The sequence below is a fragment of the Sinohyriopsis cumingii genome, chromosome 16 (assembly GCF_028554795.1).
Source record: "Sinohyriopsis cumingii isolate HCF-2022 chromosome 16, ASM2855479v2, whole genome shotgun sequence".
Taxonomy (NCBI): Eukaryota; Metazoa; Mollusca; class Bivalvia; order Unionida; family Unionidae; genus Sinohyriopsis; species Sinohyriopsis cumingii.
Window position 1 is genome coordinate 98,367,303 of NC_142976.1, and position 17,346 is coordinate 98,384,648.

The 17,346-nt window shown below is 36.8% G+C and overlaps 1 protein-coding gene across 1 annotated transcript; it reads left to right on the top strand.

Annotated features, from left to right (window-relative positions):
* Positions 1 to 335: 335 nt before the first annotated feature.
* LOC149781045 (DC-STAMP domain-containing protein 2-like) lies at positions 336 to 7,866 on the top strand. The gene is made up of 4 exons (XM_089938175.1): positions 336 to 663; positions 1,540 to 2,800; positions 3,794 to 3,861; positions 5,927 to 7,866. The coding sequence occupies exons 2-4, from the start codon at positions 1,730 to 1,732 to the stop codon at positions 7,206 to 7,208; spliced, it is 2,421 nt and encodes an 806-aa protein (XP_089794301.1). The 5' UTR covers positions 336 to 663; positions 1,540 to 1,729; the 3' UTR covers positions 7,209 to 7,866.
* The last annotated feature ends 9,480 nt before the right edge of the window (positions 7,867 to 17,346 follow it).

Consider the following 17,346-nt stretch of genomic DNA (forward strand, 5'->3'; position numbering starts at 1 on the left):
ATGCATTTGAAACGGGCCTCTTAACATTTGTCACGTTCCATAGTGATAACTTCCGTTTGCAGTGTACTCTCCGTCTATCAGGGACTGAAAGCGGTACCGTATTCCGTCATACATAAACACAATAAACGTTCAAATAATTGATTTTATTTCTTCATATCTTGTAGACTGATGTTTTACTAATGTTTTATGCCCATCTGAGGGACTATATGTTGGTAACTTCCGTTTGCGATGCACTTTACCTTAAAAACTTAAAAGGTTTTACGGTATTTCATTCTTTTTGAGGTCGTTCTATGGATTTTCTATTGTTAGTAATGACTACCAAATCTGATCTCGAATCTCCACTATTTGTAAAATTCTGATGAGTGTATTGCTTTAAGTCGCAAAATACAGATTTGGTATGATTCAGACTGACTCTGAATTTGGCATGATTCACTCATAACCATATTTAGTATGATATACTCGGATTCAGATTCGGCTACATTACGTCTCTTGTGGTTTAGTTTAATGTGATGCGACTATAAAAGGCAACCGTATAGAAATAGTTTCATGTTTTCAGTTCACGTTAACAAGGAATCCTTTTGTTCGATAAAACTTTGTTCCATGAAACTTCAGCACAAGGACTAAATCCAATCACCTCTACCTAGAAGAATAAAGACATTAAAGGTAAGAAACCACTATACTACGGTGCGTTCCGTGAACGTAGGTCAAATTCCGTTATGCGATTTTTGTAGATAAAGTTGTTTAAATATTTTTTTATTTCTACAAATGGTGGCCATACTTTATAGCAGATCGGCATCATTTTTCTGAAAGTACTTCTGGGTAAGAAGCTTTCCGCCAACTTTAGTTGAACCCAGAGAAGCGTATTTTGCGAATTTCTTATATTTCATAACAGAGGCCATATTTGATAACGGGTAGATATCGTTTGTTCGGACTAATATTACCTTCATTCGGGATGCCTTCTCATAAATTCGACAATATTCTCAAGATGGTTTTGTAGTAATGGTAGCCATATTTGACGCAAATCTGCGCCACTTACAAATTTTTCAAAGTCTTTCATGTGTGGATGATGTCTGTTAAATTTGGTAAATTTCTTTTGAGACGAATTTGAGTAAAAGTTCATTTAAAGGTTTGAATATTTTAAGTACAGTGTCCATATTTTATTTCAAATCGATTTTGAACAAGCTTGACACGATATTGCATTTTGCAGATAAGTAAAAAACAATTCGTTTTACGTTTTAGTAAAAAGTAATTTATTGTGTGCTCTGATTTTAGAAACAGTGATTAATTTATTGGAGAATCATCAAATATGTACAAACGTGAGAGTTCTTTGAGCCAGGATGCTTTGTCAAACATGGTCAAATCCTGTTTGTCAGTTCTCTTTAAGAATGCATTCAAGTATTTTTCTATTTTCCTTCTGAATTATTATTATTTATAGCAGATACGTTGAAAATAGCAAACGTTGACAGACTCACGCACAAGAATGAAGGTCTATACCACTAAATCTCAAACTTTCGCTCAGTTTATCTTTTCTCTTTTCAGGTATTGAATAATTTTGATACGAAGAAACTGAGTCTACGGACAGGTATTATTATAAGAGAAGCCCAAGGATTGTATAATTATATCTGATCTCAAAGAAAACTTGTGACATCAATTCAAACGGGATCCAAGTTTTATTAACTGGAGCTTTCTATTATCTTCGTAGAAGTTAACAAGGACGAATTCAGTTCAGATGGCCCAGTGTAAAGCTAACTTTGATTACAAAGGTGAAGCAGAGGGATATATCAGTCTCATGATAGGTGATCTGTTGATGAATACAGAGAAACATGATAATGGTTGGTATATGGGTAAAAACATGTCGACAGGAAAGGTAGGATTTTTCCCTGGGTCCCATGTCACAAAATGCACTGACTCTGAGCCAACCAAGTCCTTGAAACAATGTGAACCTTTGCCTTCAAAGCTAATCACAGCAAATTCATCACAAAGTGACACCTTGGTAGTCCATGAGAGTGCTAAAGGACAAACTAGTGATATCACAATGAAGGAAAGTACAGGAGATATCAGGAAGGGGCCTCCACCAAGACCTCTTGTACCAGCACAGGTAAGATGGAAGAATATATCAAATGAAAGAAATGGCAATGAAGAAACTCCATCAGTTGATAATAAAAAAGAAAACACAAGACACAAACCACCTGAACTACTTGGCAAATTCTCCTCGAGCAAAGACATTCTGACCCAGACAGGTAGAAAACTATTCCTAACTGACAAAGACCAAAACAGAACCCTAAAAGCAATATTTGGAGCGATAACTGGGGTTTTCCTGGGTGGACTGATATTTCTTGTCCTGAGGTATTCATTTGGGTATTCCGATTTGGAAGCTGGTATCACATTTGCCATTGTAACAGTTTTAATATCAGTCGGTCTAGCCTTGTCCATGCTTTTCCGCTGTGTTGTTGCACTCGTAGTTCCAAATTTTTTCACAGGGAAGGGACGTGCGGTCATCTTGTCCATTATATTTGGCTTTATGCTGTCTCATACTGTTCAAAACATCAAAAACAACATGGAGGAGGTGGCAATAAGTATGTCCTGTATTGCAGATCTTGCCCTAAATCAGACACGAGACCTTCAGGGGCAACTGAAAAAGCCATTGGTACAAGCTGCAGAATACATTGACAGGCAGAAAAATGTCCTCAGACAGTTACAGTATGAGATGGGTAAAGGGATTTTACCCGTCAACACGAGTCTGACGAAAATGGATGAGGAAATTATAAAAATACAAAATACTGTGGATTCCTTTAAAGAGGTGAGATTATTATTTTCAATCTCCTGGGTGATCGAGAGCTCGACTTTACATATCTTTTTTATTAACTGTTAGCAATTTCGACAGATTAGTGAAAGACATTTTTGAAGACGGTAAACAAAATATAAGTTGGAAAAGTGAACTTCACACGATAGTGCTATCGTTCAATACATTTTATACCAACTGTAAGTGTCTGTTCATTTGGTACCAAATGTGTGTCTGTACTTTTGATACTAATTGTATGTACCTGTTCATTTGGTACCAACTGTAAGTGTCTGTTCGTTTGGTGCCAATTGTAAGTGACTGTACATTTGGTCCCAAGCGTAAGTGTCTGCACATGTTATGTAGCACCTCTAAAACCCAAACTGATTCAAATCGAGATCTCCGCCATAACAGAAATCTCACGAATACTGATATAAGATTATATATGTTGACCTTCAGAATCACGAGTCAAATTACAGCTATCTCAATTATGAAAGTGAAAAACTTTAAACGTTTCTAACATTATTAACATTCGGAACATAACGTTTCTAACGATTACTAATAATAAATACAACGCTTTATCTGATATTTTCCACAAAAAAAGAAGAAACAAAAGAGGGGAAAGCAAATTCTAAATGTTGGCAGAACAAAACTCTTTCTCGGTGCATGGCAGGTGGATGATTCAAATTTTGAAAACATTACTTAAATACGTGTTTGATTTTTAGTTTAACCTATATTTACTACTACAATTACTACTACTACTACCTTTTTCAATGGTGATGGTGGAAGTAATGGTAATTATGGTAGTGATTTTTGTTTAATACTTAAAAATTTGGAGTTTGCCTAAGTGTATGCAATTCAGATCTACTTTATCGATAAAGCTGGCAAGCAAGATAACGCTACACGTTTCCATTGGATTAATTTTCGTATGGCTCTTTCTCTGGCGATCTTAGCATTAGACAGTAATGACTATTTAGATGATACCAATATGAATTTAAAGTTATCCAATTTCAGAACTGTTTTCCAAATATATCAGCTTTTGATGAGTGCAAACAAGAATGCGTCAAAACTCTAAAGATATCGTAAGTGTCAAATTTATGCGAACTGGGCATAATGCTTTTTTGTAAATCTGTATGTATTTTGATCTGGACATGATGCCATTTGTAACTGGGCATGATATCTCTATGTGGGCTTGCTATTTCCATCTGAGTTTGATGTCATATGCATCTGTACATAATGTTGTTTGAAATTTAGCATGCTATTTGCATGTGGGCAAGATACAAGTTATAACGGGGCATACTATTATTTATATATGTGCATGATGTTACTTCTAACTCGGCATACTATGTGAAACTGGGCAGGATGTTTTTAGTAACTGGGCATGATATTCGTATCTGGGCATCATGTTGTTTGTAACTGGCCATACTTTTGTGACCGAGCATGATTTTATTTGCAACTGTGCATTATATTTGTTTTGGGAATGGTGTTCTCTGTACTCTGGCATGATGTCATCTGTTACAGAGTATGCACTTGGTATCCAGGCATGAAGTTATTTCTCTGGTCATGATGTGTTTTCTCTGGGCATGACGGTATTTGCAACTGGATATACTATCTGTATCTGAGCATGATGTTTTTTGTAACTGGGCACGATGCTGCTTGCATATAGGCATACTGTAACATGAAACTAGGTATTCTGTTACTTGAACTGGGCATAATGCAGTTTGGGACTGGGTATACTATTGTAACTGGGCATTTTATGTTATTTATAACTTAGCATGCTATTTGGAACTGACATAACTTATCGTTTTATTTGGAATTGGGAATAGTGTTATTTGTATGCACTCGTTTTAACTGATTATGATGTTACTTGTATCTGGGTATATTATCTCTATCTGGGTATACTAATTTTATATGGGCACATTGATATTTGTACCTAGGCATGTTGGTATTTGTATTTAACATATTACATAAAAGGAGTACATCAATAATTCGTTAGTGACACTTAAAGGTAAAAGTGTTTCTGCATTGTTCAAGTCCGGTCTTCTGGCAGTCAGACTGAATATGCATACTATATTGTCTTGCCCTTCTCTGTCTTTTGGTGATAAAATTGTTATAACTGATAAATGATCACATTACTATACACTGTCAATGGTCATATTGATATGCACTGTCAATGGTCATATTGATATACACTGTCAATGGTCATATCATTATACACGTGTAACAGTAATATTACTATACACTGTCAATGGTCATATAATCATACACGTGCAATGGTAATATTACTATTCACTATCAATGGTCATATTACTACATAATATCAATGGTCATATTGTTATACACTGTCAATGGTCATATTGATATGCGCTGTCAATGGTTATATTACTATACTCTGTCAACGATCATATTGCTATACACTGTCAATGGTCATATTGCTAAACACTGCCAATGGTCATATTACTAAACACTGTCTATGGTCATTTTAATATGTACTGGAAATGAATCATATAACTAAGTGCATATAATGGAAATTGGTCATATTGTTATACACTGTCAATGGTTATATTACCCTACAATTTTAATGGTCATAGTTCTATATGCTGGTAATAGTGATATTTTTTTAAATATATGAAGAAAGCTTGGTTATTTGCTAATTTTATTCGTTTATTTCTTTCTGAGCAATTTTGTTCCACAGCCGATTTTTTAATAACATATTAGCTAATTGGCATGAATAAATTTCTCGCTTTTAGTTCACTTTCGTGGTTTAAATGTTACGAATTATTACCTGGTTTAAATACAATTTATTAACCGAGTTTAATTTACGGATCGGTCTCTGCAAGAGCGTTTCATATTATAAGATCAATATAATAACTTAATCCTATACATGTTATTGTTAACAAACTGTACACCAGTTTTAGAACTTAACTAATGAGTAGACGTGCATGAGTTATTATGTAACATTCAAAATAAGGTAACGATTATATTTAAAAATTGTGTTCTAAAGTTTGATTTTGCGAGTGTATGGAAATATTACACTTTCAGTGAATCATGTACATCTTAGATGTGACGCTTGCTCAAATGATAGATAGTCATAGTGTTTAAGCACACGTAACATAACGACAGTTCACTTAACTACTTTTCCTATAGATCTGTCACTCGCCTGCTACCGGCAGAGGTCCCGGACCCATGCGAACAGATATGCCAGAAAGTAATGGACGCAATCAAAGATAGTTGTAGATTCCTAACACTTTCAGATGATGAGCTAACGAAGGCAATAAACACAACTGAACAAGCCTTGAACGGTGTGGTCAATTATTTCACCGTTAACCTGTCCACAACCATGGATTGTAATGCCGATGTTAATTCAAGTCGATCCGCAGAAAGCATTCAAAAAGAGGTGAAGGAAGAATTAGAAGCTAAAACTGGTGCTTTTCTTCACTTTATAAAAATCCTGGAGAAAGTTCTATCCCTGACATTGATTCTTTTATTTCTGCAATCCTTTTGGTATGTACGAAATTATCTGGCACGTGATTCCTATGACAACATATACATTACCAAACGTTTCAAGGATCTGGATCAAGAAAGAAAAGATTGTGGATTGAGTTGTGTATTGCCACTGAAGAAAAAGGAGAAAAAGTTGTACATTGACACCAGTTCTTGGCGTATCACATTAGTGGAAATAGGTCACGGCAGATTTGGCCTGGCTCAGATTGGTATGCATTTCTTGCTGTGTCTTAGTGTGCTCTTGTTTGACTATCTTCTCTACTATATCCTTGATCTTTTGAAACGGCACGGGAACGTCAATATTCAGTACAAGGGCAGTTCGGAATTTCAGCTTAACGTCGATGGAACTGGATTTGTTGCCAATTTTTATCGAGAACTCATTCAGGAATTAAACATCAATGAGAGCTATATTGGTGAACTGAATTTGACAGATTGTCTGCCGGACCCCTCCATGCCAGACTCATCGAACATTCCCGTCTACATAGTCCTTTATCTTGTAGCCGTCCTCTTCGTTCTCATGAAAGAATGTGCATTACGAGCTCGCAGAAAAATCACTGCTTACTACTATCCAAGACAGGAAGAAGCACGAACTCAATATCTCCACAAATTAATTCGACACAAGCGAATCAGTGTTCGGAAATTCTTGCGCCAAAAGATCAACTCATCTTATAAGGAAAAATGTGTCAGTGAGCAACTACAGCTGATGACGTGGCTGTCATTAAAAATCCCATGTCTTGCAAGATGTCTTTCACGAAAAGACAAAATATGCCTAAGCTGTGAGACAGCTGAGGGGGGATTTCAAGACGTTGGTCTGGTGAAATGTTCCGGTGACCAATGCAATGCCTATTACTGTACAGATTGTTATGAAACTCTGAATAAAACGTGTCCATTGTGTTCAGTGGACGATGTGGTCCATAGAGAATAATAGTTCATTACTGTAACATTGGAATCGTACAAGTGTATACAACTATTCTTTGTTAGTAATGTCCACTACCGTATGGAATACGGATTATGAAAATGGGCCTGAATTAGAGTTTTTTGTTTCAACTAATACTTTTTCTTTTATTGATATTGCATGCTTTCTTTGAAAATGTTTTATCTACATCTTCTACTACTGTTGCAGACTTATCATCGGAATATATTACATTGACAGTGCTCAGACGTTTCATACGTATGCATTATATTGAAATGACAGGGATCAGGTTTTTCATACGTAGGCATTATATTGCAATGACAGGGATAAGCTTTTTCATACGCAGGCATTTATATTGAAAGTGAGCTAACTTAGGATCACTGTCATTGCTTTGACAGTGATCAGGTTTTTCATACGAATGTATTGCATTGCTTTGACAGTGATCATGTTTTTCATACGAATGCAATGCATTGCTTAGACAGTGATCAGGTTTTATATACGTATAGATATCATTGATATTGACAATGAGCAAACTTAGGATACGAATGCATTGCATTGCTTTGACAGTGATCAGGTTTTTCATACGAATGCGTTGCATTACTTTGACAGTGATCCGTATTAGTACAAAAGAGAACAATATTTTTTGTTTTCATTTTCACATTTAGATTGGTTGATTCTAGTTCATGCATATGTACTTATTTTTCTATAGCAATTGGTGTTACGGCTAAAGCTTCACTTTGTGTCCATTGGAAAGGCTTGTAGCTCCCTTTTTCCCGACATGATAAAGAATTTAATGTGTTAAACGTACTGTTAAAACCAACAAAAATGATACCTTCTCATTAGCATACAAACCAAATTTTGTCATTTGAAACTACCTAATATTGCATATATTCACCTTTACAAATATACTTATATTTATATATACTTATATTCATATATACTTACACCTATATAACCTTATAGTTATATTTGTATATTCAGAATATAATGTTTTCAAAAATCACAGTTTGCAATGAAATTGTTACAGCTTTGCACAAATGAGTTACTAACAGTTTGCAAACAACCAATTTGGGCGTTAAAGGGTTCGCAAATAATTATTTAGGAATGCATGTTGCAAATACCATCATCGCCTAAATTTTCTTCTGACAATCTTTATAGATAGGCACTTATACAAATATTTACAGTTAATTTAATTAGACGTACCTGTCTTACATGAGCAATAATTTTCAAGACGGATTTTAATAATTTTTACACTGCAGTTAATTTGCAAGCACAGACCTTGATTTTTAAATATCAACAAATATTATGACATTGTGATCCGTATATTTAGTCAAACACTGGGCTAGAAATCTGAGTTCTAAGTTACTAATCTTAAAGCATATACCAATTATAAAATAATGCATGTTACTTTTGTATGTGTGTCTGTGTGTGTGTGTTTCCAAATATAAAATAATAATTTTCACATGCGTGTCTGTGTGTGTGTGTGTGTGTGTGTGTGTGTGTTTCCAAATATAAAATAATCCTCTTCCAATTAGTTTATGGAGTTTAGTTTACTTGGAAAACCGCGTCTAAATAACAGAAAATGATACTTTGAGAATTAAACGAAACCCGTTTGAAAACACAGAACCAATCTTTCAAGAATACCAATGACTGTATTATTGCATATCAATACAGCATTTCCAAGCAATATTTTGTAGCCTCCATTTTAGTTTTCTCTGTGACACGTCAACAGATTATTATTGTAATATGTGGATTGATAAGAAATAAATATATGTCTAATTTTCTCGACAGAGTGTATGAATAATATTTAAATGAATAATTGAATAAATACCCAAAATGTAAACGTTATATGTGTGTGTGTGTGTGTGTGTGTGTGTGTGTGTGTGTGTCTAATGACTGAGTGTTTATATCTATCGTTCATTAGTGTATATTATATATCTATTGTTCCTACAGACGTATCATCCCAGATATCCGGATACAGACCACTTAACCCTTAACTCTAGTAAATTGAACAATGTGGAGATTTCCTATCGTCGTCAACATCATGTGATATATGAATAAATCCCTGCATTAACGAATTATAGTCATGCCTTATAACAGGTACAACGAATTAAAGACATGCCTTAAAACAGGTACAACGAATTAAAGACATGCCTTATAACAGGTACAACTAATTATAATCATGCCTTACAATTGGTACAATGACCTATGGTCATGTCTTATAACAGGCACAATTAATTATGATCAAGTTTTATAACAGGTACAACGAATTATAGACATGCTTAAAAGAGGTAAAAAATTATAGTCATGCCTTATAACAGGTATAACGAATTATAGAAACGCATTATACAAGGTACAACGAATTACAGGCATGCTTTAAACAGGTACAAGTAATTATAGTCATCTTATAATAGGTACAACGAATTATAGACATGCCTTATAACAGGAACAACGAATTATAGTCATGCCTTATAACAGGTACAATGAATTATAGACATGCCTTATAACAGGAACAACGAATTATAATCATGCCTTATAACAGGTACAACTAATCATAATCATGCCTTACAACTGGTACAATGACCTATAGTCATCCCTTACAACAGGCACAATGAATTATGATCAAGCCTTATAACAAGTACAACGAGATATAGACATGTTTAAAACAGGTAAACAAATTATAATCATGCCTTATAACAGGATAAGACCGCAATGACCTGTTCAAAAACGCTACCGATAAATGTTTGTTCATTAAACTTTCTGTCATATATATTTTCTTTTTGCAGTGGTGTAGACACCGTATGAAAAATTCAAATAATTCCCATTGGCAGTACAATCTGAACGAGGTACCTACCCTTTGTATTGAGATTGCAAACATGTTTTTAAACATCCGTTTAAAACTCCTTGTAGAGCTATATTACACACGAAAGTCATTTCTCACATTTCTCCATTAAAACAATGCTAATAAATCATCCATGGTAACTAAGAATAGAATGCAAAACAAAGTGGCACTAATTAAATGACCACGACCTAAATATAATATATATAAAGTTTGCTTACAATTATCATGTCGGATCTTACTCTGGTATACGCAATTTTTTCTTATTCCGTATCTTTTGGGAATGAAAAATAAGGGCAACATTACTTTGTATACTACCACCCGTAAAACAATAATTCGTCTTGCCAGATGTACTTAATAGAGTAAAACATCGATTATCCATTCATTTGTTGTGTGAATACCTGGTAAATTTACGCCCAATAAATTATGTCTACGCGGACACTCACTTAGTCCCAATGTTCGAGAAGTTCCAACAACCAGACTCCGGACATCAATGTTCCACTGCAGTATGTATTTCCCAATGCTGCTGTCAACTAGTTCATTTCCCCAGTGGATTGGTTTGGATTGGTAATTTACGTTACAAAATCACATTGAAGGGTATCTCGTGTCGAGACATGTAAAGTGCCTTGCCGAAGGACACACTATGGAAGCCTATCCAGTTTGATGATGGGAATTGAATCCTCGCCTTTCTGGTCACATGTCCAACCCCTTACCTTGGCGTCACTTTGTCAAATTATAATTCATCAACATTGACATCTGTCTTTCAGGATGACGAGGACCATTCATATACATGTAATAGTCACTTATTTCAGTGGAGGTTATATCATCTTATATCATCTTCGCTAGCCATGGTTCCGATATGTTAACCCTATCTACAACTTGGCGGATCGAGCAGATACTTTAGTGCTTTGTTCTAGCGACATCTTTTAGATTTTATTAGTTGCTTCCCTTAGTATGTAATGCCAACTAACCAACAGAGTGTAGCAGATGTGCAGTGGACATCGGCAGAAAATGGTGGATGCAATTAACTTCGAAAAGGATACTTTGTAAGTTCAACATCTAAAGAAAGACTACGTAAATAAGAGAAGCCATTACAGGTGTATTTGAGTGAAGGGTACTTGTACAAACACGTGTCGGCAGTGGACAATTCAAGTTGTGTTCTTCCCTTTGTTAGATTATGTAGGAACGGCGATAAACTGACCAACTTAAATTTGATTGGATACCAAACGAAATTTAAGCCACAAAGGTCTACCAACATTTCTCAGCCGTGCATTTTGCGACTGCAAACAATTTCACCTTACACACTTTATCTCTGTTACCCTCTCAGAAGTATATACCTGAGCAAAATCTGGTATACTGAAACTGTGACTGATCTACCTAAACACTATGAGATTTTAATAAAGTTAGTATCTTCACACTTTAGTGGAATTCTAAATTTGAAGCTGTTGCTAGAACCGTGTGAATTAACCCTCCCCCTCCATGATGGGAGTTTAGACATCACCCATTTGAAATGTAAAATCACCACTACGTATACAACATGTACAAAAAGACTACTCGATGACGTGTATTCAGCTCAACGGAAAGATATTGCAAGGTAGTGGATCGGTTTACAATTAAGACATTACAACCCTAATTTAGGCTTTAACAAATTTACGCATACGCTGTGTGTATGATTATGATTTTTAACGTAGCTTTAGCAATTTTTCAGTCATATCGCTACGATGTCTGCAGTGCGGCAGTTTATAGTGATGTCTAGTACTGGGGCATGATGCCGCAGACATGTAGCACGATGTCCCACCCAGTCACATTATCCTGACACCAAGCCGACCTGTCCTAACGCTAACCTCTTAATGCTGAGCGCCTAGCGAGGCAGCTGTTAGTACCAGTTTTTTAAGTTTTTGGTATGACTCAGCCGGGGATCGAACCCATGACCTGAAAGATGACTTCACCGGCATTTTTCGAGAGGTTGGACTGTTAACAACCCAGCGTGCAATGGAACACAGATTTCACTTCCGGATCATCACCATAACCTTAATACTCACTGTACACTGTCGCCGAAACATACACAGGCAACCACACCGTAAGCTCATATTATATAGAATAAATAATTGCCTTTGTATCCATACAAAGAATGCCTAAATCTAACTCTTGTATCACCCCCATAAGGAGACGGGAAAAGATGCTCTAAAAATAGACCGGGACTACATTCGAGTACTGAACCGGAATTATTAATTGTGGTCTGATTCCACATTGTTCATAGACATGATATTGCATTTGGAACATCTCAGCTCTTTCTGAGAAACACATATATGCCTCTAATGTTTGTAAGCGTAGTAATTTGCAGAAAAGAATACTCATACATTTTGTTCGCCGGAAATTTCTCAAAAGAACACAAAGGAAACTACAATCTATTAGGGCCACATTGGCTATTTCTAGGATTGGCTTTAATGTGGGAATGGCCGAGAATCTTTCCAAAAGGAACATAATTCAAAGTTATTCGAAACGTTCACGGTCAATCCTTGTTACGTAAATAGCTGAAGTGGTCCGAATGGCAGCTATCGACATACATTCGAGGTATGATCGGTAGGATTCACCCAGAAGTTTCGAATGATGATTACTGTGTAAATGGCTACAAATGGATAATCACATATACCTTGCGAAGTGTTACAAACTCCTGAGATAATAGTGGCCGAGTTACATGGGTAATTTTTGTGTCCGAAGTTTATTGTTTAGGACTGGCACTGTCTGGATTTCTCAACATGTCGTCAATATTAAACATATTATACAGGAATGTTCTCAGGGTAAAAATAAAATGTTTTAAATTTGGCATAAAAAGTTAAATTAATCAACAGAATTGTAGTATTCAAGTGATAAAAATAATTACTGAATGATGAGAAATGTCAGAAACACTTTCTGACATTCTTAGTGAATTTTCAATATTTAAATGTTCAAGCCATAAACTAAGATATGAAATCTCATTTCTTCGAACGCTCTTGCATCTTAAAACTCTAACATTTATATCTATTTAATTTCGATTTCTGCTTGTAGATCTTGACGTTGTAACCATCGTTGCAGTTGTACCAAAAAGTGACTCTTGTGACAGGTTTCGTGGCAACCTATCACCCGGAACATATCCTTCTTTCACTATCTGACCGTGGGATCAAAGCAATGTTCATATCGGCTATTTTTAAGTATGAAATAGTATGAGTATACAATAGCTGAAGAAAGGAATAGCAAGGGACAGATTTACATACGCATGCTTCTCAAAGCAAACCGGGGCCCCGAGTGGCCGAGTGGTCTAAAGCGCTCTCCGTTACGGATCACTGCCATCTCACCTCTGTCTGCGTGGGTTCGAGTCTCGGATTCGGCCAATGTGGGTTCGTGAGAAAGCTTGCCAGTAGCTTCTCGTGGGTCGGTGGTTCTTTCCTGGGTTTTCCCGGGTTCTTCCTCCACCATTAATACTGGCCACCATGTATAGCCTATCGTGTGCTGAAAAATGGCGTTAAACCCTACAACAACAACAACAAAGCAAACCAAGCAAGCACGGACGCGATAGAAATATTTCTACACTGTTTAGAGTCGGAACGCTAGAATAGCTTGATTTGAGGGATAGAGAGAAGTCAAAGAGCATAGATCATGTTAAAAATGGCGAACAGACTCACGCATTTTTTCAAAACACAACCTTTGTTATTCAAATCACCAACAATCAACAATTAACAATGAGCAAATTTTTAAATCAACAATCTAATAAACTAACAAACATTTTTTCTAACTATTTCGGACAAGGTTGACAAGGTTGTGAAGTGAAACTAGACTTCCACTGTTGGAAGTCATTGGGCCATTGATTACACTACCTTTTCTAGCTAAAGACAAAATATAACCATAATGTTCACAAAACCATCGATCTACTTTCTCATCGTTTCTAGAAGAATGACGATCAAAATAAGTCACTAAATGTTCTAAAGAATATCCCAGACTGCGTTGGTGAAGGAAATACACACAATATTGTCCACACGCCATGGAATCTGTGCCTTGTAATTCACGTTATTGAATCATGTTGTCTGGGCATTTCTTCTCATAAAGTCGATGATATCGTCTTCCAAAGGGGGTAAGCCATACGAATCAAAATATTCCACACAACCTTCTTTAGGAAAGTAGACAGCTACCCAGTGGGTTCCTGGGAGATGACTATCGTTCGTGTTGATGACATAAGCTTGATGGTCTTGAGGTTTACGATGAGGCCTTTCATCTTTTCCACACGCAACAGGATTCCAAGAAGCAGTGTACGAACTGTGGTTCAAAAGGTAATAAAGTTCCCTGTTATCAATTCTTGGGAAGTTTTTTTTTCTTGTTATTTTTCTTCACAGATAATGATAAGTGATCAATTCAGTACTGACATTTTGCTTGAAAATGTTTTGAAAATGTCTGACAAGTAACCGTTTCTTCGTTTCGTCTCTGCACTCTGAGCCAAGAGATCTTCGATGTGATGGATCTCCAAAGTTATCAATGGAGGAGAGGAATGATCACGGAAGTCTTTATATCACTGATGCAACACGGCTTCTTCCGAGATGAGACTCAAAGCTTCGTCCAGATACTCGTCCGTGTTGAATTTGACTGGGATAATCATTTTGACATCCATATCAATCTTTCTTGATCAGTTCTGTAATGTTTTCTGCCAGATGTTTGGCAAAACAGGAGACTAAATGTTGTTCTTGTTCTGGACATCTGGACTTTATCACTATGTCATTTTCTTCTCTGTCTTCAGGTTCTGCTTCCATGAAATCCTTCCATGCCATTTCCACATATTCTCCACTATTCGCAGAAGGATTACAAACTTCCATAATTTCTAGAATGACTTTTCTCAAACTGTTGATTTCTATGATATTATCAGGATGACTTTCACTGTCTTCTACAGCTCGGTTGCAAACTGAAGTTCCACACGAATTTGCCCAGATAGGGCGGAAATGTCCCTCATCGCTGCTTTGGTCTGGAGTGAAATCAAAAGCTCACAAAGCATAGCCTATTGCGTAATCTTTGTACGTAATACCGTGACTGGTGTTGGTTTCTAACTGTTCGGTAGCTTCGTACAGGGACAGAAATGATCTCAAGCATTTATTCTGGGCAAAGTTAAGTTCCAAAGGTCTGTTACATAAGGTTTTGCCATCGCGACTGACTTCGATCTTGGACACATAAAAGTGCTGAAAGTTGAAAGGATTTTTATTGGCAACTCCGTTGAAGGCTTCATTCTCGACGTTGCCAAGGATTAAATGTTTGGGTAACTGTCCTTGAAACAGATGATCTTCGATGATGGATCGCTGACCATTGGGAATGGTGAAATTTTTCACTTCCACGAGTCGTATCGGATACTTGAGAGTCGTTCTGCTCAAAGTGTGACTGATGTCGTTTCCCACTTTAGGTAACACTTCCACTCGTCTTACGTAGAGTCGAACTTCTTGGATAATGGTTTTGTATTTGGTAGCATCATCAGTTATCAAATGGAAAGCGGTACTGCTACGATTCAGTCTCAGGCAGACATCCACACCGTTCAGCAAATACTTCTCTTGCAACCATATATCCAAATGTAAATGACGCATCAGTTCTAAACTGCTGTTCTATGGTGTGAATTTCTTTTTACAGGCGACAAATCCCTCATTTTGAGCATTTATATCGTCTAAAATTGTCGTGTCAGGTTTTCATAGCAAGCAGGCATCCAGATGGGTGTTCATGGTTTCTGTTTTTCTCCAGGTACGCTCTGTAAGGGTAAGTATCCATGCTGTTGATGACCAGTTTGTTATTCAAATACAAATCCACTTCGCCGAACAAGGAATGCATGAAATAAATTGTTGACGGGGGCTACTTTATCCTCTTCCTCTGGATTTGAATTGTCTTTTTTATCACTCTGACTTTCAGGTACAAGTAACTGTTATTCAGATCGATGTAATCTTCAGGCTGTCCTTTCATTTCAAACTCGATGGGTGCTGAATCTGTCAATGAGGAGACGGGATGTAATTCGATCTATTGGGATTCTTGCATCGTCATCATAGTTGGTGGCATGGCAAACAGATCTAGTTACGACTTGGAACAGGCAGAAGACTCGGTGCGTCATTTCTTTGTCTCTATGATTTACTAATCAAAATCGTCTACGTCTCGGACAGTTCTTCTTTTCTTAGTCTTTCTAGATTTATTAGTATGAAATCCTTTGAAGTTTTGTGAAGGTGTGTTTTCTTCTTCGTCTCTTTCTGCCTTGTCCTTGATGTGGCGTCAGGAAAGTAGGTATGCTTGACTCGGCAGCGCCCAGGGTATTTATACGTGTCTCTCTTTGGTTCAAAATGTCCAAAATGTCCTTGCCCGTTTGCAGCAAAACATTTATGCATGCTCTCAAGAATGCTTCTTTAGGGTTTTGTTTGTCGATGATGATAATTTGGAGAATTTTTTTTCCCTTCCGTTAACGCGGCATCTTTCAAAGCGTGTAATCCTCGTGTCACCATCGGTTTCAAAACTGGGGCCACCTAACGAAAGGCTGATTTCAGCATATCTCCTAAACCTTGTCCTCGTTGTCGAGCGACCCCTCGGTACACAGGATACATAACTTACGATTCGTTAGAGAATCTTTTCTCGAAAATGGAGCTTCACCGTGACCTTCCCTTTGGTGAATGGAATATTTTGTCCCAGATCTCCTTTTATAGCAATGTTGACAGGGTCAAAATATGACTTACTGACGGACAAATAATAAGGATTTAGAAATTCGCGGTGAATGTGATAGGTGTTTCCACCTTCCTCTTCAGCGTTCGTGGCAGATTCTGCTTTGAAAGGAATGACACGTAGTACCGACATGGATGTGTGTCTCATCACGTTGTACGCCACCACATCGGAGTACACAAAGATCAAATCCAGTCCTTGGTTCATTTCAACCATGACTGTATTGTCATGAAGGCAGTGGTTGTCCTCGGTGACGGGTTTTTCTAGCACTGTCACTAACACAGGTTTAAAAATGACATTTTTCCTTGGACGTTTGAATGGAGGATCACATCTCTTCAGCATAATGGGCCACTTCTTTGGTCCAAGCCTCAAAGCCTCATTTTGTCCAATCACGTACATCTGTTCAATGAGGGTGTAAGTCACAAGCTACACACACATGGTCATACACATCATCTGTGTTGTTGATATGATAACCAATATGGCCACCAGAGTGGTCATTTTGAAAATATTGCTATCGCTACGGTTTTTCACCAGATGACTTCTTGTGATGTATTATTGGTCCCAAATGAAATCGTACCAATGTGATGTCCTCTGTGGCTATGACAGTGACCT

Excerpts from the sequence above, each read along its gene's own strand:
- LOC149781045 (XM_089938175.1), top strand. The coding sequence starts at position 1,730 with ATGGCCCAGTGTAAAGCTAACTTTGATTACAAAGGTGAAGCAGAGGGA. Across the intron at positions 2,801-3,793 it reads CTGTGGATTCCTTTAAAGAG|AACTGTTTTCCAAATATATC; the intron begins GTGAGATTATTA and ends ATCCAATTTCAG. Across the intron at positions 3,862-5,926 it reads GTCAAAACTCTAAAGATATC|ATCTGTCACTCGCCTGCTAC; the intron begins GTAAGTGTCAAA and ends CTTTTCCTATAG.